This window comes from Panulirus ornatus, chromosome 37 (genome assembly GCF_036320965.1).
Source record: "Panulirus ornatus isolate Po-2019 chromosome 37, ASM3632096v1, whole genome shotgun sequence".
Taxonomy (NCBI): domain Eukaryota; kingdom Metazoa; phylum Arthropoda; class Malacostraca; order Decapoda; family Palinuridae; genus Panulirus; species Panulirus ornatus.
In genome coordinates, this window is record NC_092260.1 from 16,287,788 (window position 1) to 16,310,432 (window position 22,645).

The 22,645-nt window shown below is 38.1% G+C and overlaps 1 protein-coding gene across 3 annotated transcripts in view; it reads right to left on the reverse strand.

The window, feature by feature from the left end:
• Positions 1-6,864: 6,864 nt before the first annotated feature.
• The window catches only part of Su(dx) (Suppressor of deltex), a 71,489-nt gene continuing 55,708 nt past the window's right edge, over positions 6,865-22,645 (reverse strand). For 2 of the 3 annotated variants that reach the window (XM_071683852.1, XM_071683853.1), the window contains 4 exons: positions 22,072-22,196; positions 18,796-19,021; positions 13,768-13,864; positions 7,645-7,966 (listed from right to left, as the gene is read on the reverse strand). In XM_071683852.1, coding sequence (XP_071539953.1) covers positions 7,794-7,966; positions 13,768-13,864; positions 18,796-19,021; positions 22,072-22,196 — 621 coding nt within the window. In that variant the 3' untranslated portion in view covers positions 7,645-7,793. Of the gene's footprint in view, positions 7,967-13,767; positions 13,865-18,795; positions 19,022-22,071; positions 22,197-22,645 lie in introns of all 3 variants that reach the window. The other variant, XM_071683851.1, reaches the window with a different exon arrangement.

The following is a 22,645-nucleotide window of genomic DNA, read 5'->3' on the forward strand; positions in this document are numbered from 1 at the left end:
TACCCACATGGGTATCAGGAGGGTTAATGACAGCCACATAGGGAGCAAGAACTTCAGTGATTGTCAAGTTACACTCCTTTGACCCGAGTAAATGTGTTTCTTTTTGTCTCACCCAAACTTGGACTACTGGCATTCCCTTGACAATCATAAAATCTCTCCTTGTCATACATAACATGTGACAACACTTAATTCATACAGTTCATTCTTTGTAACTCTAGACTTTCTTGCAATGAGCACTACGTGCCAACCCAGCCTTTTGGCAAAATGGTAAGGGAAATAGATAGAACTAGTAGGTAGGAACATTTAGACACGAACATTAAGTAGAAACATTAGGAAGTAGTAGTAGGTAGAAGCATTAGGTAGAAGAAGTAGGTTGGAACATTAAGTAGAATTGGTCATTATGAACATTAGGTAGGAGCCTTTGCAAACACTTTGCTAGAGTTGCCCTCTGCAAGTGGCCTATGAAGGGTGAAGCACTAAAGGTTAACAAGAGGCAATGGAGTTCACTAATTATGAAGGTGCTACTACCGTGGCCACTTCCATGAGGGAGTTCCAGGAGGGAACAGACATCAGAGATACAGAGACAGATATACAGAATAGTATTGCCAGGTTCCACCTGCTTGTGATGCTGTGATTGAATACTCAGCATGGCTATGTCATTGTGCATTAAAAATCAGAGTACAGCAAGGAACCTCTCTTCAAAAAATAAAGTCCAATATTCCCTGCTACTGAAAGGAGTTTACCTTGAAGATAAAGAAGCCCCTTCAAAGAAAGGGGGCCTAGTGTTATGCCACAAGTGGAAAGTCACCTGCATAGTTGTAACCGTGTCAATGGACAAATAGAACAATCTTGGTGAACAACTTCTAACTCCAAAGTAGTCTATGATTTCCCTACTAATGAACATAACACAGCCTCAAAGCTGCAGGAGCCCTATGGTGGGGAAAAAAAAGGGGGCGTGGTGGTCATGGGGTATAAAAATAATTCATACCTCGCTGAAGCAAGGGGTAGCTATGCTGTTTCCTGTGTGGCGGGATAGCGACATGAATGGATGAAGGCAAGCAAGTATGAATATGTACATGTGTACATATGTATATGAGTATGTTGACATGTATATGTATATATATGTGCATGTATAGGCGTTAATGTGTGAACGAATGTGGCCTTTGCTGTCTTTTCCTGGTGCTACCACATGTGCGCACGGGGGAAGGGGGGTGCCATTTCATGTGTGATGGGGTGGTGACGGGAATGGATGAAGGCAGCAAGTACGAATATGTACATGTGTATATATGTATATGTCTGTGTATGTATATGTATGTATATATTGAAATGAATAGGTATGTATATGTGCGTGTGTGGGCGTGTATGTGTATGTGGGTGGGTTAGGCCATTCTTTTGTATGTTTCCTTGTGCTACCTTGCAAACTCAGGACACAGCAACAAAATATATTAAAAAATAATGCTTCTATGAGTAGATGGGCCATTTTCTGTCTGTTTCCTGGTGCTACCTCACTCACGCAGGAAGCAGCAATTAAGTATGATAATAATAAGAATGGCCCATCCACTCATATACACATATATATATATATACATTAATGCCCATACACATATATACATATCAACATATACATATACAGACATATACATATATACATATGTACATATGCTTACTTGCTTGCCTTCTTCCATTCCTGTCACTACCCCTGCCACACAGGAAATAGCATCCCCCCACCTACCCTTCAGCAAAGGCTCAACCCTGATGTAGGCACCAGTGCCCATGACTTGTGCCTATTGGGGAAAGTGACCTTTTGATACTTTACAAAAACTGAGTTCCAATTATGTCGTGTCACTCATGAGGCAATATTTCAAGCAGCATTTCTTGACGACATTAAAGATTCTGATAATGTACAATAACTGGACATTACAATCTTCATTTCACACTTATATGTTTAAATGTATCGTGCAGAACACAGATTCACAAGAATGATCCATAAGTAAATGGTCTCAGCTAAGTTCTCATTGAACTAATGTTCTCTATTCTTCTGATTAATATCAGCATCATTACTGAGGCAATGCCACTAACCTCATTCCTTAATAACTATATCACCTGCTGGAATTTTGATCTTAAGTACAAATTAAAAGTTCACCTCAAAAGTCATTATTAATCATTTCCACACTATACAAGAAAATGTGATTGTCTTTTGCTAACAATGACACTGTAATGAATTTTCAAAAGTCTTTAGATAACACTACTAGTTTTATTGAGGCTTTATGGAAAAAAAAAATTATAAATATGTACTGTATCTATCTAAAACTTTACATTATGTGTGTCTACTGACCTTAGTTGTTGATGCACCAGGTAGTTTTCAATAATCACCAGATATCTTAATAAAAACTAACCTATTGCCTTAATTCTGATATCACTTACATGGGGTGAATCAAAAGCATTAAATCATCTGCTTACTTCAAAATGGGTTACACACAACAAAACAACAGTCCTATCACTGAGCAGTTGTCCTATCACTGAGCAGTTACTGTTAAATATCTTGTTAATGATATCACAAATAACTTTTCTTTAACATCTAAACTGACTAAATCAGAGGCTTAAACCATACCAAAAAAATCTAACATATCTTACCTAATAAAATTACAGGCAGCAACGGAAAACGTATACTTTATGCTCCTCACTTTAAAATATCTATCTTCACCTTAATTTTTCATTAATCACACCTGCATGATAATGCAGGCATGTATGCATTAAAACAGGATATAAGCTTCAGGATTCTTTTTTTAAGGACTTGGGAGTTGACACAGTCCTTAACTTGTCATCAGAGTTCCAAATTAGGAGAGTAGCAAGTATTTGTATAGTTTTCAAGTACAAAGGATAAGAAATATTTAACAAGCCATTCATATGGAGGCCTCTATCGAGTTAAAAGAGGAAAATGCTTCTCAAGTCTGGTCACTGCACATAACAAAGAACAAAAAGTTACAAGGGAAGGTTGAGAGGAAGGTAACAAACACAATACCAGCATTGAGCTGAGTTACAGGGAATGGCATATAGTACCATAATTGAGTGAGCTGACTTGAATGGAAAGGCCAGTGGCTTTAAAATTGTGGAGTGAGGAGTGACCTGATCACAACCTCTATGTTTATAAACAGATCAATGAAGCAGACTGAACAGTTCTTTGACAAAAGTAAGGATACAGCGACCATAAGACATAACATAAATTCAAGCAAGAAAGTTGCTAAAAAAGATATAAAGATGTATTTCTACAACATAAGTGATGGATGAATGTAATAAAATGACTAGGAACAAAGTTAATCCAGACAGGATTCATAAATTTAAGAACCTGCATGTAAAGAATGTCAAGAGATGGGACCCCACAAATGTAAAACTCTCTTCCCAGACAGTACAAATAGGTAATAACACACACAAGCACACAAATACTGTTTATCAGCAACAGCAGAATTTAACACAATTAGATGTGGGGGTACAGAAACTGAGGAATCAATTCAAGGATCTTAGAGGGGTCATAGTGACATGAGACAGAAACTCAAAGGAAGTAAAGATTAGGTGTATCATGAAATGAGACAGGAACTCAAAGGAAGTAAACATTAGGTGTAACATGAAATGAGACAGGAACTCAAAGGAATTAAGGATCTGAGTAAAAGACCATGAGAACAGTCACATAAGGTGAGGATCAGAAGATATATAACTAAGGAAAAGAAGGTAAAGAGATTAAAGAACAGGAAAGGACAAAAAAGGCTATTCTTGATTTCCTACAGAATGTTGAGCAAGAGGAAATGCAGATAAAACAAGCTATGGAAACTACTTAACATAGTAGCTGGGAGGGAAATGAGCAGCAGTTTCTGGGGTTACTCAACAGGTTGTGAACCTGATGAATGATATATTGGGTACACTGTAACAGGGGAGCCAGAAAGAGTGAAGCTGTAGATGAAATATACTGTTAGAAACAGAGCAAGCAAGATAATTAACGCTCCAGTAGATGTGCAGAGCTTACAATATCAGTGCTGTCAGCCAAAAGGGATATTTCAGAGAAAGCATGAATCAAAATTGAGCCAGAAAATGGGTAGCACCAAAGTTAGAGGGATTAATAATCCAGTTGGGTGAGACATAAATCTTCAATTATTTTTGGATCCAATGAAGACCATACACAAGATAGACAGGAAAAGGGAAAGAAAGAAGATATACTCATTGCAGATTACTGGGTCCTGCCAAATTACAACTGGGATATCAAATCATAGTTTGAAGGATGGAGCAAAAAAGATTTTGAACGATCAGGGCCTGAATATGCAGGAGAGAGAAAGGCATGTTTAGGGTATGTGGGTATGTACATATATATACATAAACTTATTTTTTATTATACTTTGTCGCAGTCTCCCGCGTTAGCGAGATAGCACAAGGAAACAGACGAAAGAATGGCCCAACCCACCCAAATACACATGTATATACATACACGTCCACACATGCACATATACATACCTATACATCTCAACGTATACAGATATATACACACACAGACATATACATATATACATATGTACGCAATTCATAGTCTGCCCTTATTCATTCCTGTTGCGACCCCACAACACATGAAATAACAACCTCCTCCCCCATGTGCGCGAGGTAGCGGTAGGAAAAGACAACAATGGCCACATTCGTTCACACTCAGTCTCTAGCTGTCATGTATAATGCACCAAAACCACAGCTCCCTTTCCACATCCAGGCCCCACAGAACTTTCCATGGTTACCCTAGATGCTTCACATGCCCTGGTTCAATCCACTGACAGCACGTCGACCCCGGTATACCACATCGTTCCAATTCCCTCTATTCCTTGCATGCCTTTCACCCTCCTACATGTCCAGGCCCCGATCACTCAAAATCTTTTTCACTCCATCTTTCCACTCCAATTTGGTATCCCACTTCTCCTTGTTCCCTCCACCTCTGACACACATATCCTCTTTGTCAATCTTTCCTTACTCATTCTCTCCATGTGACCAAACCATTTCAAAGCACCCTCTTCTGCTCTCTCAACCACACTCCTTTTATGACCACACATATCTCTTACCCTTTCATTACTTACTCGATCAAACCACTCACACCACATATTGTCCTCAAACATCTTATTTCCAGCACATCCATCCTCCTCCGCACAACTCTATCCATAGCCCACGCCTCGCAACCATATCATTGTTGGAACCACTATTCCTTCATACATACCCATTTTTGCTTTCCAAGATAAAAATTTCTAAACAGGACACCCAGTTTCTTTGACTTGGCTATTTCCATAATATGGGGTTTCCAAGACAGAGTGGACGTGACAGCAATACCAAGTACATTCACTGAGTAAAGCTGTCAAATCACAGAACCATCAAAGGAGAGAGAAAAGTTGTAAAGAATTTTGAAAGAGAAATGGGTAGAAACTGGGTCTCGGAGACATTAAACGTAACTAGATATTATCTTCCTCATTGAGATATCCTATCTAAGTCTGAGCTTATTGAGGAAGTTGTGTCGAGACAAGATGCAGATCATTATCATTCAATCCTAACACCCATCATATGGAACTTGTAGTGTAGTGGCTGCACTCCTAGCAGAAGCAGGGAAATAAAGGACTCCTTTTGAGCGAGAAGTTCCTTTATGAGTCTTTACTCCTTTTTTTCCCTAATGCTACGACAGCCCCGCAAAAGATGAATTTTCACATGCTGTGGAATTATCTCCAGGTGTCTGTCAAGGGCAAATTTGGATATGTTTTTTTGTCCCAACAGTGCTTGGGCCCTAAATGCAGAGGCATAGAGGGTGAATAAGATATGAAATGCCTGAGGACAATACATGGTGTGAAGAATGTTGATCATGCAAGGAATGACATTTTAGTGGGACATGGTAGTAAGTGTAAATTGACTGAGAGAGCTGGGGACAGTGCGCTGGAACTGGTTTTGACATATGGAGAGGTTAAGCAAAAAAAAATACTAGGAAGATCTCCTTGTCAGTAGTGGAGGAGGGAAGAGAGAGTACCTACATAACATGAAGTAAATATCAAGAGATTTCTCCAGAATGGCAGGGTCTGCATGTGGTACTCATTGAACATCTTGCTTTGATGAGTAATACCATTTCTCTCCATTTCCACATAACTTACGCAGATGTCAATATGACATTCATTGGGGCATGACTCGAACTACATATAATTCCTGGTATTCTTTTAATTTTTCCATTGATGTTACAAGATGGTAGGATGGACTCAAAGAGGCACCAGGGTATTCAGGAGGGTCAGAAGCATGCACAAGATAGAGTGAACTGGACTTACGTAGAATACAGAGGGAAAAGTGCTATCACTGGACTGGAACACTGTGGGGCTTGGCTGTGGTCGATGGCTCTTTTTTTTCTCTGCATTACACATGAAAGCTAAAACAGATATATGCAAATAAGACTGTTGTTTGTCTGTTCCTAACGCTACCTTGGTAGGTGGGAGAAACAGTTGCATAAAAGAAAAAAATTAAAGGTAAGGACTATTTATATATTTCTTTTATATGAGCCTTTGTGAGGTAGCATAAGGAACTGAACCTTTCAGGAAAATCATTAAAAATTCTTCCTCTACTTTCTGAAAAAGATAAAGCAAGAGGGGAGGATTTCCAGACTCCATCCCTACTCCTACATTCTCAGTCATCTATGACAAGCAGGAAATATATTGATTGTATTGTTTCTCCTCTAGTCCCAAGGATATATTCTTTTATTACCTATATCCATAAATGTTTAATATTTTTCCCTTACATAAAGAATATAAAATAAATCTATACACACTTTTGTCTTTCAGTAATATCTCCTATATAATCTGCTTATAAAGTTTAACATTTTTCTATTTTGTTGGGAGGATCAGCTGAAACATTTCCTAATCCAAGCAGAGCTGATCTCAAAATTTATATATAAACAAGTCTTACCAAGTATGATTACCATGCAGACAATTATATTTGTATTTCTTGTCACAAAGACACTAAAATAATGAAAAATCAACTTCATCAGCTGTTCTGCAAAAGATGGCAGTTAACTTCAAATAATGTAGATGTTACGGTTAAAACATCACAAAGTTACCTTTGTAATCTCCTCTGACTTTAATGACACTTTAGACAGCCAGCCACTGTAGACAGATGGAAAAAATAATCAGCCATATGACTAACAGAGACATAAAATGCAAGATAATACAGAATGCCAATATGCAGCAAATTCATTTTTAAACACTGTATTACATTTTGAGTAAGTTGACCAGAAACAATAAAAATATATAAAAAAAAACATATTTCTGACCTACAGAGCAGAATTTTCATTAGGTACTTAAACCTGACATCCATCTGTCAAGGTGGCTCATCAATAATTATAAGCATGAAAAATTCATTAGCACAATCAAACAACCATATTTTCTACATTTTGTAAACTAAATAAATTCAGTCACTCAAAGTACTGATAATATCTCTTTTATCAGTGCATCTGACATTTCAATATACTATGAGAAAGACACCATGGCCTGACACAGAAAAAGCGATGTGTTGCTGGCTAAGAATCACACTTGATGTTCAACATAAACTGGAGAGAAATTCTTCATGGAAAATTCATGTTAACCATGAAATCACCAAAACTGATGTCCTTCAATGAAACTACTGTATAATACAATGCATATGACTCAAGTATTGAGGTACTGGAAATGGGTGGATGTTCATATCTTATTTTTCAAGATACAGATTAATATTCATTATAAATCACCATTTGGTCCATGTGTCTAACTAGTTTACTCTTGTCCAAACCCTTCAGTTTCCTCAATAGCAAATGTTAGTTTTTCCACCAGCTGCTCATAAGACTTGTATGGTGGCAGGTCAAGGCGATTGAAACATGTGTGGGACCGTGGCAGCCATGTTTCCTTCCCTACTTTCTCGATGCAGAACTTCTGAGGTCCATTACTCCCTGTGAACAGCATAACCATGTGATAATATTTAGTGCACATGGTAAAACAATATACAATTAAATTTTCATCAATACAACCATGCATTGCTTTTCTTATGCATTCAATCAAGATTCTTCCATAACATACCTCCAATACTTTTATCCTCTCAAGGAACTGCGATGCTCAAAATATCTAAAAAAAAAATTTGCGAGCTCATTTGGTTTAAATAGTTTCACCAATACAACCATGCATTACTTTTCTTATGCATTCAATCAAGAATCTTCCTGAACATACCTCCAAACTTTATCTTCTCAAGGAAGCCCAACTGCAATGCTCAAAATATCTAATAAAGAATTTTGGGAACAAATTTTCCTGAATAAAATACTCATTCTTTCACTTTAATATATTTGAGCTACAGGGACAGCTTCCAAGACCTGTTGGTAATGACTGGCCAGAGATAGTAACTCAGAATGAGGCCAAGCCACTAAAAGTGACCACCTAGCTTCCTTCAACAAATTGCTTTCATCGCTCAGGTCACTAGATTTGCAACCTAGAGCATCACAATAACCTGGTCACTAGGTTTGCAACCTAGAACATCACAGTAACCTTAAATAACCTGTATGGACATTCATATTCCACACAACACAACAAGCCAAATAGGGTTAGGAAAAATGGCAATTCTCTCTCAAAAACATTGTCACAGTAATCAGCCTTTCCTAAATTCATTTTCTATATGAAGTATTTCTAAAACTACATAAAAATTTTATAATGTCACTATGGTTTTAGGACTTCATGTAATGGTGTACATGTTTACTAAATATGAGAGGAATGACAGCAGGAAAGAAAGTCTTTCTAAGGATGCCTACCGATCAAGCAAAGGTAGTGATAACTGGTCGAACTTCAACACCATCAAGCCGAAAAGCTCAAAGTTGTTGCTGATGTTACCTTTATCAGGTAAGGAATTTCATAGACTGTGCACTGGAGACATATTTATCTCCTCTGTACAGTCACTTAATAAAATCAGTGCGTGTTAGGTTGTAGACAGCAGCTGCTAAGGGTGTAATACTATTCTAACTTTGTGTTAGATGCCAGGAACCACCTTACACCCTCTATGTTAGGATTGCTGGTCTTACTTTCTACCTCACTAAGGTTAGATTACACAGTTAGCCTTACCATCTTCTCCCTACATGCACCATTTGACCATTCTAATCATTTTTCTTTTTTTTTCTTCACATCTATTTTCCTCCCCTTTCCTTTCTTGATTTTTCCTTTATACGGAGATGACAGGGTAGAGTCCGGTCAACATATGGGGTGCTATGAATCACCAGGTTACGCCTAACTCTACTACCAACAAGAGGAAGAGCTCAGATACGATTAATACCAGCCCCTCCCTCCCATGACCTTTGTCTCACTATCGGACCTGACCCCTTTTTCCTATTATTTCACCAATATTCATAGTCTTACTATAAATCCTCTCTTCTTGAACAACACTAAGCCAGTAATGCTCCTAAAATCCAGTTTTTATCTGAGATTTGACTCTCTAGTGATATTCTCACTTACTCTTTTAGCATCTCTAATTATAATTTTCAATCCCAATCCCATCTTAAGGGATGTATCTATGCTTACTCCAACATTAGCACACCTGTTGCATGCCTTTAAGAACTACAAATACATAAACTTTGAAATCATGTGGGTGAAGGCTTGTCTCCCATCTACCACTATTTTCCTTTGTTTCACCTCTAGTTTCCTAACTACAATATTTCATTACTTTCTTTGACTATATAAATTCCTGCCATGAGGCTGTTACATTGTCTCATCCTCAAGCTGAGGCGATCTGTTTTAGCTGGCTGACTCTATAACATGTAACCATAATTGGTTGCTTCTAATGTTCTCTCTTCTACCACTGAAACTACATCTAGCAATTCTAAAGCTTCAAATAATCTTTTCATAGCATTTGTCAATTATTTTACCTTTCTTCCAAATCTGGTGTATGGTCTTTTCAAGACAAAAATAATCAGCGATTTATGTCAATCAACATCTTGTTTTGCTCATCTTTCTAATTTTGGTGTCATCCACTTTTCAGCTATATCCCTCAGTGGTAAATTGTCAACTTGTGTGTCTGACTTTTTCTAAAATCTCTCTTACAAGCAAAAGTCGTGTGCTTAGTACTTTTCTAAACTTTTTATCAACTAGGCCATTCACTCCTTGACTGCTCCATCTCTAGCAATGCATACCACTATTTCAACCCCTTCACTTAATTTTCTGTGCAACTGTTCATATGAGCCCCAGTCTATATTCCTCTACACATATCTTCATGCTCGGTGTCTCCTGATCAGCTGTCAAAATAGCTCCTTCTGCACCTCGCTGCCCACTATTGCCAAGAGATTCTGTATACCTTCTAGTCCTTTCTTCAACCTGAATAGGTGTTAAAATTGTTCCTGCTGCATTCCCGTGCCCACCATACACATTAGTTTAGTTTCTTCCACAAAATGAAAAGCCTATAGGCCATTTAGAACAGATACATCAGACTTGGTTTGCTTTCTTTTTATGAATCTATCTTCTTTCCTCTGGTTTTGCAGCTCCTGAATCCCATAAACTAACTTGAACTTTCATTCACAGATAGTGACTGTGTTTCTCATTTCACTAAGTTCCTGTCTCATCTCAGTTTTCTAACTCCTCCTCTAGTTGTGATGTTACCTTACAGTCTTGCTTTTTGACAATTTCCCACATCTCCAACCATTTGCCCTCTTGTGGTTCCTGTCATCTCTAATTCTTGTCTCTTCCTTGTAGATCTAGCCATGACTGACTGGTCTTGATACATTCCCTTATCAAAATCCATACCAGGCTTATGTCCAATTTGTAACAAAAAGTTCAGTAGAGTATTTGGCTTCAATAAAGAGTGCTGACAAGCTTTTCCTAGCTTTATGTCTATTTCTCTCCTTTTTTTTTTATGTTAGCTGAGACCTCTATTTTCATTTCCTTTCTTAGCTCAGGCAGTGATAATGGTCTCAAAATGAGTCCCTAAAGTAATTCTAGTAACAGTAACAAAGCTTACATGAACAAAACAGCCTCAACCATGAGGCCATTTTAAATATCTAACTGACTTACAGTGTTGCCTTTAGGTTACACTAAAACTTTACTGTCTACCTATATCTCTGAGGTCTATTTACAAGTGGAACTCCCTCAAGGGGATGGCCATGGCAATAGTCTCTATAATTACTGAGCTCCAGTGTTGCTTTTCAGCCATTAGTACCTCGCCCTTAACTGGCTGCTGGCAGAGGGTAATTCTAGCACAGTTTGTAGGGGTCTTACCTAATGCTCCTACTGAGTACTTCTATCTAATTCTCCTTCCTACTCTTTCTACCTAATGCTCCTGCTTAAATGTTCCTACCAAATTCTATCTACTGCTCCTACCATTTTACCAAAAGGCAGGGCTAGCACACAGTGCTCACCACAGGAAAATCTAGTTACAAAAAATGAGCTGTGTGTTAAATGTGTCAAAAGTTACATATGACAAGGAAAGATTGTATGGTTGTGGACAGAATGCTAGTACTTGATGTGTGAGTGAGGTAGAAAGAAAAGACAGCTATCAGGGTCAGAGGAGTGCAACTTGACAACCAATGAAGTGCTGGCTCACATAGCAGCTGTCACTAATTCTCCTGATATCTAAGCGAGTTGCTGGCTGCCTACCAACTACAGGTACACCACTGATTTTCTGGTACTCTTGGTTCCAAAGCCTTGCCAAATTAACCATTTTGCCAGACCAACCATGGTCATGTAATAATAATTCATCAACACACCTCTAACCCACTAATTATTTTTATACATCTCCCATGTGTCTAAAGTATACCATGTACTGCGAGAAATTTAAATCAAACAAATATTAAATGTAAATTAAATAAATAAATGAAATGCATTATACACCCACTCAGGACTGAGGTGCTCATCAGCTACAAGTTTCGCAATTCATCCCCATACTCGGCAGCTCCTTCGTGGTTTGCAGACTGCTTTTCTCCACACACTTTATTCATGGAAATTCCATGATGCTTCTTGAATCTTTGAACCCATCCTTCACTATAGTCATGCTCATGTCGTAATTTAAGTTCTTTATGGAACAACTTAGCCTGGTCCATTATCATGCTACCTGACAAGTCCACTCCATCACTCCGATACTGTCAAAACAATTCTATCATCACTCGATCATGCTCAGTACTCTTACCAGCTTTCATAGTTTTTCTAACCATCATTTGCTTCTTGGAATCGCTGTCTGCATAGAATTTCAACATCTCCCTTTGCTTCTTTATATCACAAACAGTTGATGAACCAATACTGTAGATGTCACACAGCTTACACACCAAAATACTACGGTCCATTTTTTCAACAGTTCTACTTTACCTTGGATTGATATGGAGTGGTGTATATTTTTGACACCATGACTGACACTCATATTTCTTAGAAGCCATAGCTAGGGTTAAATTTAAGCAAAAGAAGCTAAGAATCTCACAGAATTGCAGTATCACCACCACCAAGTGCAATGTAAAGAATGTAAATAAGAACGCCCTTCACACAACACCATGTGAAACATGTCTGGCGGCCGTGGTAATTTCAAGTTCCCTCACGTAATTTGTCCGGACTAAAGGAGGTGACGAACCATCAGTTGCTGGAAAATCAGTGTTGCACCTGTACTACCCTTTTGTAAAGTCAGAGATGCACTTTTATACAGTAAAATTTAGCAACTGCTCAATTCCCATTGAATCTCTTAAAAATGAATTTCTCTTAAAACCTGGATCTCCTTATAGAAAGCAATACTCCGAGGCATTTGACTATAAGACAGAAAACTTCAACTTCAAAATTTGGTAACTCAAACTTAATGTCTATTTAATACAGTATAAAATTTGGTAACTCAAACTTAATGTCTATTTAATACAGTATAAAATTTGGTACCTTAAACTTAACATCTATTTAATACAGTATATCAATCAGGGGCTCCTTCACATTCTACCCCCACCCTTTACTCTTACATAATAGGCTTCAGGAGCTACAGACCTTCCAAATTCTTCAAAATACAAGGAGCACTTTCTGAGCTCTTCTAGCTGGTTGGCTGGTGCATGTACTGAAACAGCCTGAATAGACGGAAAAAGGTGAAGCGAGACTGAGCAAGGGGATTGAGTCAGAAGTAGAGAAAGCTAGTGGGGTGTGATGCTCAAGAAAGAAATGGAATGATAAATTGAAAGGGGCTTTTAGTTATATAAGCTGTTGTGGTGTGTGCTGACAATTGCCTGAAGCAGGGCAAAAGAAGCAATCTAAAGAAATTAAGGAATGGCCTGTGGAGAATGACTATGAATGGTTTTGGTAAATCACACATGACTCTTCGAGAGTTGTCATGAGCAAGCAAGGCTCTTGTTCATGTCTGCTCCTGGTGCGACCTTGCTAAGGCTAGAAACAGCAAGTGTGAACAAAATTTCAAATTTATTCAAATAACTTATTGTAAGACTTAAAACACCTTACCAGATAAAGATCATAGTAGGATAAATCTTATCTACTAAAAACCTGGAAGCTATCTGTATGGGTTAAGGTGATTCTTTTCTGAACATGTACTTAAACTAAGTGAGCATAACAAATGGTTTAACTATATTTTCTAACTTTCACAGTCTTATCATTTCATACTCAAAATCTTTAAAAGCAGACACACAAAGTAAAATACATACCTCCTCATGTAAACTTATAAAAATTGTAATAAAAAAAAATATACACTGAAAAGAGACAAACAAAACAGTTTTTCACACCTCATCTATACAAAAAATAAAGTTTGTTTACATACCCATAAGTTCAGCAAAGCCTCCAACAGGAACTCTGCAAGTTCCTGTCACAAACTGGAGCAATCTTGCACGCTTCTCATTATCTATCTCTCGAACAAACTGAAAAAAAATACATATTTCATTTATTTACTTATAATTATCTTGGGAGCAATTTCAAAGAAAGGGTCTTGGTGTTACCTATGAGGCCCCTGCAGCCCAAGGATACACTACTTCCAGTAGCAGGAAAATGTTAACTCCTTTTGAGTGAGAAGTTCTTTGAAGAGACTGTGCTCCCAATGATAAAGTCCTGCCAGATGTAATTATTCACACTCAGCGTGACCTCTTGTAGGCTTTCACTCTCAGTGTGCCTTCCTGCGAGCAGTAACACCTGGTTCATATGTGAACTTCACGTATCTGGATAAAGTATATGATATCGCTTTGTGGAAACTATTACAAATATATAGTGAAGGAGGAAAGATACTTAAATTAGAGAGATGCTATTATTGACAGTAAAGTGTGTGTGCAAGTAGAAGAGAAAGCTGGAGGGTTCCAGGTAAAAGTAGCTCTTGGGCAGGGGTGAGCAATGTCACCATGACTTTTCAATTTCTGCATGAAGTAGGGGGAGGTGAATACAAGTGTCTTAGGGAGAGGAACAGGACAACAATTTGTTGAGAGCAGCGAGTCCTGGCAAGAGAGTCAGCTGCTGTTTGTTGATTACACTGCTCTGGTGAAAGATTCTTCCTTGCAGATTCACATGTAGTCAGGGTACCTGCTGAATACTTAAAGTGTAGTGGAATAAGTAATAATTATAAATGTGGCAAATGATATTCATTTATTAATACTAAAAGACAAATGATGAGATAAACGGATGGGAATGACTTACGTGTTCATGCTACTGCAAAATCATTGTATCTAATCATGCTATATTCTGACACATCTGCACCATGTGCATTGCTAATTTTCATCTTTAGTGAACAAGTACACATGGCATCATTTTTGTGCTGCTGCTTTTTCTTGCTGATGCCACTGGTTCTAGAAAGTGTTGTAACAAAGCTACCAGTCTGTCTAATGCATAGCCATTACTCCCAAGTTGTCAGGAGGGCCTCCTGTGCTAGTATTCCATTTTCTTACGGAATATCACTACAATCACTCACTAAATCCATGAAGAGCAAGCCCCTACAAAGCAACATTACATTAACTGTGTCGAGCGTCTGAGAAGTGAAATATCAAACACAGCTTACGTTCCTTGTGTGATCTCACAAACATGGGAAAACACATTTTTCAAGTCATTCTTTTACACTTTCCTCACAAAATGATATCAATAATAAATACACCTTTTCGAAGAAGAGTCATCCAAGAGTTTATAATATTTTCAAAGGTGTTTTTCCATGTTTGTGAGATAACACAAGAAACAGACAAAGATATGGCCTCATTTGTCCATATCGACTCTCTAGCCAATATGTATAACATACCAAAACCAGTGCCCCCTATCCATCACTAGGCCCCACAGATCTCTGTGGTTTCTTCAACTGCTTTCTGTGCTCTGGTTCAATCTATCAACACATTGTCCCCAGTAAACCACATCACTCCAAGTTACTCTATCTTCTGCATACCTTGCATCCTCCCGCATGTTCAGGCCCTGTGCCTTCAAAGCATCTTTCACTTCATATTTCCAGCTGCTCCATGGTTTCCCTCTTTTCCTTGTTCCTTTCATTTCAGACAAGCATACCCTCTTGGTAATCCTTTCCTCACTCATCCTCTCCATATGTTCAAACCCTTTCAGTACATCCTCTTCAGTTGAAATCTACATAATTTCCACAAGGTCACAATGTACACACAACCTCAAGGTGACAGCAGTGCACTTAAAAAGAGAGCTTGTGAGGATACTGTGGACAAGAGAATATTTTTGGAGAGCCTTCTCGGAAATAAGTGAGATCTCTAAAGACTACTTAATGGAACAATAAATCAGCAGTATATCAAAGGAGAGGAACTCAAAGTTAAAAAGTCACACAATGATGAGAGCAGTGCACTTATAAAGAGTGCTTGTAAGGATACTGTGGACAAGAGAATATTTTTGGGGAGCCTTCTCGGAAATAAGTGAGATCTCTAATGGCTACTTAATGGAACAATAAATCAGCAGTATATCAAAGGAGAGGAACTCAAAGTTAAAAAGTCACACAATGATGAGAGCAGGCTTATACAGATAATTGATGATGGTAGTGGCAGTGTGAGGATTAACTACCCTCCAAGTATGATATTTTCGTTTACACAGAATACCATATGCACAAATCCTCAGCTCTAACAGGCTCAGAAATGAGTTTCAAATAGAAGTTACTCTTCTCAATCATAACAAGATATAGCAGTACCATGACTGCTGCCTCCCTCATCCCTTAGTTCAGTATGACTGGACAAAGTGTTTATATGGTTTTCATTTATAGGAACTAATCACTAACTACTAATAATAATTGCTAATGGTAGTGGTGTGGCCAATGTACAAGGGTAAACTTTTACTTTCTATGTAATCTGGAAACGAAAAGGTCTGGGAATTCATGCTTATTTCTACATTTAAAACTCAGAAAGTCTTGCTCAGAATGAATATTCACCTTTTATCTTTCATAGTAATGAATATTCCAAAAACTGATTGTATGCTTGCGATGAAATTTTTACTTTGTAACCAATCTTTAATCTCCTGGAGAAATTTTCTTCAACACACCTAATCAGCACATGAGTGAGATACTGCAATACTTCATATATTTTGCCTCCAAAGTTTTGAATTACTAAATATGAGCCACCCTGTATTCTTAGCTGCAGGGTGTTTTGTACATATTTTATGCAAAAGCTTGGACATCTATTCAAAGCTGCAACCCACAGTTGAGCACCACTTTGATACTGCGCATCAATATTACCCTCACATTCAAAATTGCTCTTACATACTTTTTCTTCTCCATTAAATACATAAAATATCATTCCCTTACATCCTTTTATTCATGCAAGTTGGGACAAATGTACTAGAATGCTACAACCACTGGAAACTATGAAAAATAAGTCAAATGCTATGAGAAAACAGCAAGTAACTAGCAGTGTATCTGGTGGATACATTCTGCTCTCATATCTAGGCTGCCGTAAGGGCAAACTGAGAAGCACTGGCAATCACAAATCCACTAATTCATACCACTGTGTGATTATTCACAATTTTATAATCTGATTTCCATAAACACAACTACCTCAAATCACTACCACTATTTTAAAAAAAGGGGAGTAAAATACTTGTACTTGGGAGGCCAATCTAACAACATACACACAACTGGCAGCTACAAACAAGCAATTCTCTCACTACCCAACTAAAGTGTTTGGTCTGATGGCACTTCCTAGGCATCATAGAAATGTAGATGTTGTTTGGGGATGGTGCATATAGACTTACTGTATACATCATATAGTCTCTATATAAAACATTTCTAAATATAGAGAGAATGAGAGGAAAGGTTGACTATCTATCTATATCTCTGACGCCTGTTGCAGAGAGGATATACGTGTCAGAAGTGGAGGGAAAAAGGAGAAAGGGGAGAATCAATTGCAGATGAAAGGATGAGCTGAAAACAACTTTGATTCATCTGGGCCTGAACATCCAGGAGGGTGAAAGGCATGCAAAGGAGAGTGACCTGGGTCAATGTGATGTACTGGGGTTGACGTGTTGTCAATAGACTGAACTAGGGCATGTGAAGCATCTGGGATAAACCATGGAAAGATCTGTGGGGCCTGGCCATGGAACTATGGTTTTAGGGCATTACACATGATAACTAGAGAATGGATGTAAGCAGATGTGACCTTTCTTCATCTGTTCACAGCACTAACAAGGGAAACAGTGATCAAGTAAGAAAAGAGAAAAAAATAATTATCTTATTTAACACCCATGTTGTGCCTCTCTATGAAACAAGATTGCAATATAGTGAGAAAAGAAACCTAATAGAATGGGGGAGACAATACATCTCCCTATCAATCATACAATAGACCTGTCAAACATGACATTCACTCTTCCTTTTTCCATGACATCAGAATATCAAACACATTAACATCCCCCTGGGCCCTCAATCAGTTTATTCTATCATTTTTAAATACTGCTGCTTGCTGCTGCTCTCTCTCTCTCTCTCTATCTCTATGTATGTGTGTGTGTGTGTGTGTGTGTGTGTGTGTGTGTGTGTGTGTTGGGGGGGTGTTACAATTCAGTGGGAAAACAAACTCATCAGAAAGATACAATCATCATCAGTCCAATCTTTTACAGGTATTCTCCTCTCTTGGTGGAGGAGGTGGTGGTTGGTAATGATGGCGATGATGGTATTGGTGAGACTGTGGTGTTGTGCTTGTGGTAAAGGCTACACTTTGAAGAATTTTAATGACTGTATTCTACATTAAGACACCAACACTATTCCAATTTCCTTTGTGAAAAGATGTACTGCTAAGGTCACATTTTCACAAGTAAACTACAAATCAATAACTGCGAACTAGTCTGACAGCTCTAATATTTCAAAAGAAATATCAAGGTAGTTTTATGAAAGAAATCGTTCAGTAACTAATTAAAACGTATAGAGAAATTTTGCAATAGATTTCACATTAGTTCTTTGTCATACCATACATATTTTGTCTGTTATGAAAATATAAAGCTACTATTGACATTCACTTTGCAACTGGATTTTCTTTTCTTTTTTTGCAATATACTACAAGGTTTAAGGTAAAATGAGGAACAAGTTAAATACACTTGTGATAATTCATCAACATGTAATGTTTAATATACTGGTGAGGAGGAGTTGGAGGGGAAAGGGTTAAATGTTGTAAGATGGCAAAAACTGCACATTTCATTAACCCTCTTGTGAAACTCTTAATCTTATTTGCAGAAGAAAAGGGACATGTGACTTGTTGTCTGCTATGGATATAAGATCACTATTATGGTCTGTAAGACCATACAGCAGTAGTACAGTCCTGTACATTATGAAGCGAAGATTCCAAATAGCAATGAGTATCTCAACAAAATTTACATGAAACTTCAATAAACTTACCTGCCAAAACCATATGACCTGCTTAGATGATCGATTGTAATGTCGATAAATAGTATGCTTCTGCCAATCATTGATGTCGATTTCTTGCATGCCACAGAGCAAAAGTTCAAGTTCTCGCTCATCAAAGTATTTCAACCATTCTAAAGGCACCACTTCAGAAAAGCCTTCAAGAAAATGTCGTGTCTGAGCCTCCTGCCCGCGTGTCAATCGCCACTGCATCATCAACCTGTAAGGAACATTTAAGTGTAGGTATAAGGTTTTTATATATTCATTAAGAATAAACTTTGGTATAGATTAAAACATATCAAATGAGCTTAAAAATTTCGATTGATGAAACTTTCAATAATCAGCAATTGTGCTTAATATTTCACAAGCAAAATCGTTGACTAAATTCTGACAAATTGTCAAACAAAAAGACAACAAATCCTTAAACTGCCGGTAATTTCAAACACCTATCATTTGCATACTGTTCAGCCTCCCAAGATATTTCAGTAAGTCTAAAACTTTCTATTTTGATGCTCCATATATATTGCCACCATCCACTCTTACTCATTAATCTTTTTTTTTATGTTAGCTGAGATGGTATGGGCAGCTGAGGCAATAATCAAGGCCATCCCATTAGAAAGGGTAGAGATTGGTGGGATGAAGAAGTAAGATTGTTAAAGAAAGAGAAGAGAGAGGCATTTGGATGATTATTGCAAGGAAATAGTGCAAATAACTGAGAAATGTATAAAAGAAAGAGGTAGGAGGTCAAGAGAAAGGTGCAGGAGGTGAAAAAGAGGGTAAATGAGAGTTGGGGTGAGAGAGTATCGTTTAATTTTAGGGAGAATAAGATGTTTTGGAAGAAGGTAAATAAAGTGTGTAGGACAAGAGAACAAATGGGAACATCGGTAAAAGGGGCAAATGGGGATGTAATATCAAGTAGTGGTGAAGTGAATAGGAGATGGAGTGAGTATTTTGAAGGTTTGTTGAATGTGTTGGATGACAGAGTGGCAGATTTAGGGTGATTTGGTTGAGGTGGTGTGTGAAGTGAGAGGGTTAGGGCAAAAGGTTTGGTAAACACAGAAGAGGTAGTGAAAGCTTTGCAGAAGATGAAAGCCGGCAAGGCAGCGGGTTTAGATGGCACTGCAGTGGAATTCATTAAAAAAGGGGGTGACTGTGTTGCTGACTGGTTGGTGAGGATATTCAATGTATGAATGGTTCATGGTGAAGTACCTGAGGATTGGCAGAATGCATGCATAATGCCATTGTACAAAGGTAAAGGGGATAAAGGTTCAAATTACAGAGGTGTAAGTTTGTTGAGTATTCCTAGGAAATTATATGGGAGGGTATTGATTGAGAGGGTGAAGGCATGTGCAAAGCATCAGATTGGGAAAGAACAGTGTGGTTTCAGAAGTGGTAGAGGATGCGTGGATCAGGGTTTACTTTGAAGAATGTACATGAGAAATACTTAGAAAAGCAAATGGATTTGTATGTGGCATTTATGGGTCTGGAGAAGACATATGATAGAGTTGACAGAGATGCTCTGTGGAAGATATAGTGTATGGCGTGAGAGGTAAGTTGCTAAATGCAGTGAAAAGTTTTTATCAAGGTGTAAGGCATGTGTACGAGCAGGAAGAGAGGAAAGTGATTGGTTCCCAGTGAATGTCAGTTTGCAGCAGGGGTGCGTGATGCCTCCATGGTTGTCTAATTTGTTTATGGATGGGGTTGTTGGGGAGGTGAATGCAAGAGTTTTGGAGAGAGGGGCAAGCATGCAGTCTGCTGTCGATGATAGGGCTTGGGAAGTGAGTCAGTTGTTGTTTGCTGATGATACAGTGCTGGTGGCTGATTCATGTGAGAAACTACAGAAGCTGGTGACTGAGTTTGGTAAAGTGTGAAAGAAGAAAGCTGAGAGTAAATGTGAATAAAAGCAAGGTTATTAGGTTCAGTAGGGCTGTGGGACAAGTTAATTGGGAGGTAAGTTTGAATGGAGAAAAACTGAAGGAAGTGAAGTGTTTTAGATATCTGGGAGTGGATTTGGCAGCCAATGGAACCATGGAAGGGGAGGTAAGTCATAGGGTGGGGAAGGGGCAGGTGGGGAAGGGGCGAAGATTCTGGTAGTATTGAATAATGTGTGGAAGCCGAGAATGTTAACTCAGAGGGCAAAAATGGGTATGTTTGAAGGAATAGTGGTTCCAACAATGTTATATGGTTGCGAGGCGTGGGCTATAGATAGAGTTGTGCGGAGGAAGGTGGAAGTGTTCAAAATGAGATGTCTGAGGACAATATACATGTTAGACGTGGCCAGAAGTGTGAAGCAGAAAGAAAAGACTACTTGACAACCCGTTATGTGCTAGCTCACTATGCATCTATCACCAACACTCCCAATACCCAGGCAAGTAGTACCAGTAATATACCTCCCTGGTCTGTAGCTGCCTACCAACTGCTACTTTCCCCTTCCGGTATTGCTCTCCAAAAGAAGGTACAAAGCAAGGAGTCATGTGAGGAATTTTCCCTCTAAGGCTCAGTCATCTGTCTTGATGGTATCTCACTCATGCAGGAAATGAAGAGCATGGAGAAAAAATCTTTGTGAAGTACTTAGCCTTAATCTTTCCATTTATCTTCTCCTAACACAATACACATCAATGCATCCTCATCTAATTTTTGAAATTTTAAAACTACATAATGCATAGCATATGTAGTTCCTCTTCAAAATTCTATACCCATCATACACTCAATAGAGAAGATGATAAGGGCAAAATCTGATATCACACAAGGAAATGAAAAATGTTTGGAGCTTTACTGCCATGCATCAAGACACATGTAGGGTATAGCAGTATGAGGTGAACTATACAGTCAGTAATAAAAATTATGATTCTCATAAGCAATAATCTTGAATGTGCTGGTTTTTATAGATCTCAGACACTATCTATCTATCTGTACAATGCCAGTTCCCTCCGGGAACTCCCATCATGGGGGTGGTTATGGCAAAGATGTCTCTCCTTATCTCTGTCCTTACAAGCCTCCTTCACATACACCATTACATATATTCTTCCCCTTTTTCTCCCTCCAGTACTGTTTCACCCTAATTTCTGAAACAGCAATTTTGAATTCTAATCGTAGTATCTACATCATCCTTCTCCACTGCTCCTAACCAAGAACTTTAGTGCAATCCAACAATAATAATAGTTTGAAACCAAATGTGCATCAACTTAATATTCTCAAAAAACTTTGATGTATTATTGACTCTTGAATGCTCCTTTACATTTTTTTTTAAATACTATTGACTTGACTTACTCTATATATTCTTCCTTATTTTCTTCAGTGACTTGGACATCCTTCCCACCAGGTTTCAGTTCAACTTCCGTAATTTTGCCAAGGACTTCAAAGTCTGTGCAGAATGTCATCTCTAGACAGCATTCCTAAAAGGAAAGAAAAATGCTGTAAAAATATCAAAAATTACTGTGTAAGACTTTAAAAGAACAAAAATTATTACTTGACTGAAGAATTAATTGGGCAAAGTTCAACAGAAGTCAAAAGACTATCAAGGAAATCAGAAACATTTAAGAACAACTAGATAGCATAGCAAACAGGCAACAACTGAAAGGGATAAAAGAACATGAAATGAGTAAACATATGGGGAATAAAGAATTTTACCTCCATATTCCCGTGTGTCATGAAAGGTGACTAAAGGGAGGCAAGAGCAGAGGACTGGAAACCCTTCCCTTCTTATTATTCAATTTCTAAAAGAGTATACAGAGGAAGGAGTCAAGCAGGGAGTGCTCATCCTCCTCGAAGGCTCAGATAGGTGTATCTGAACGTGTGTGGATGTAACCAAAATGAGGAGAAAGGATAGGTAGTATGTTTGAGG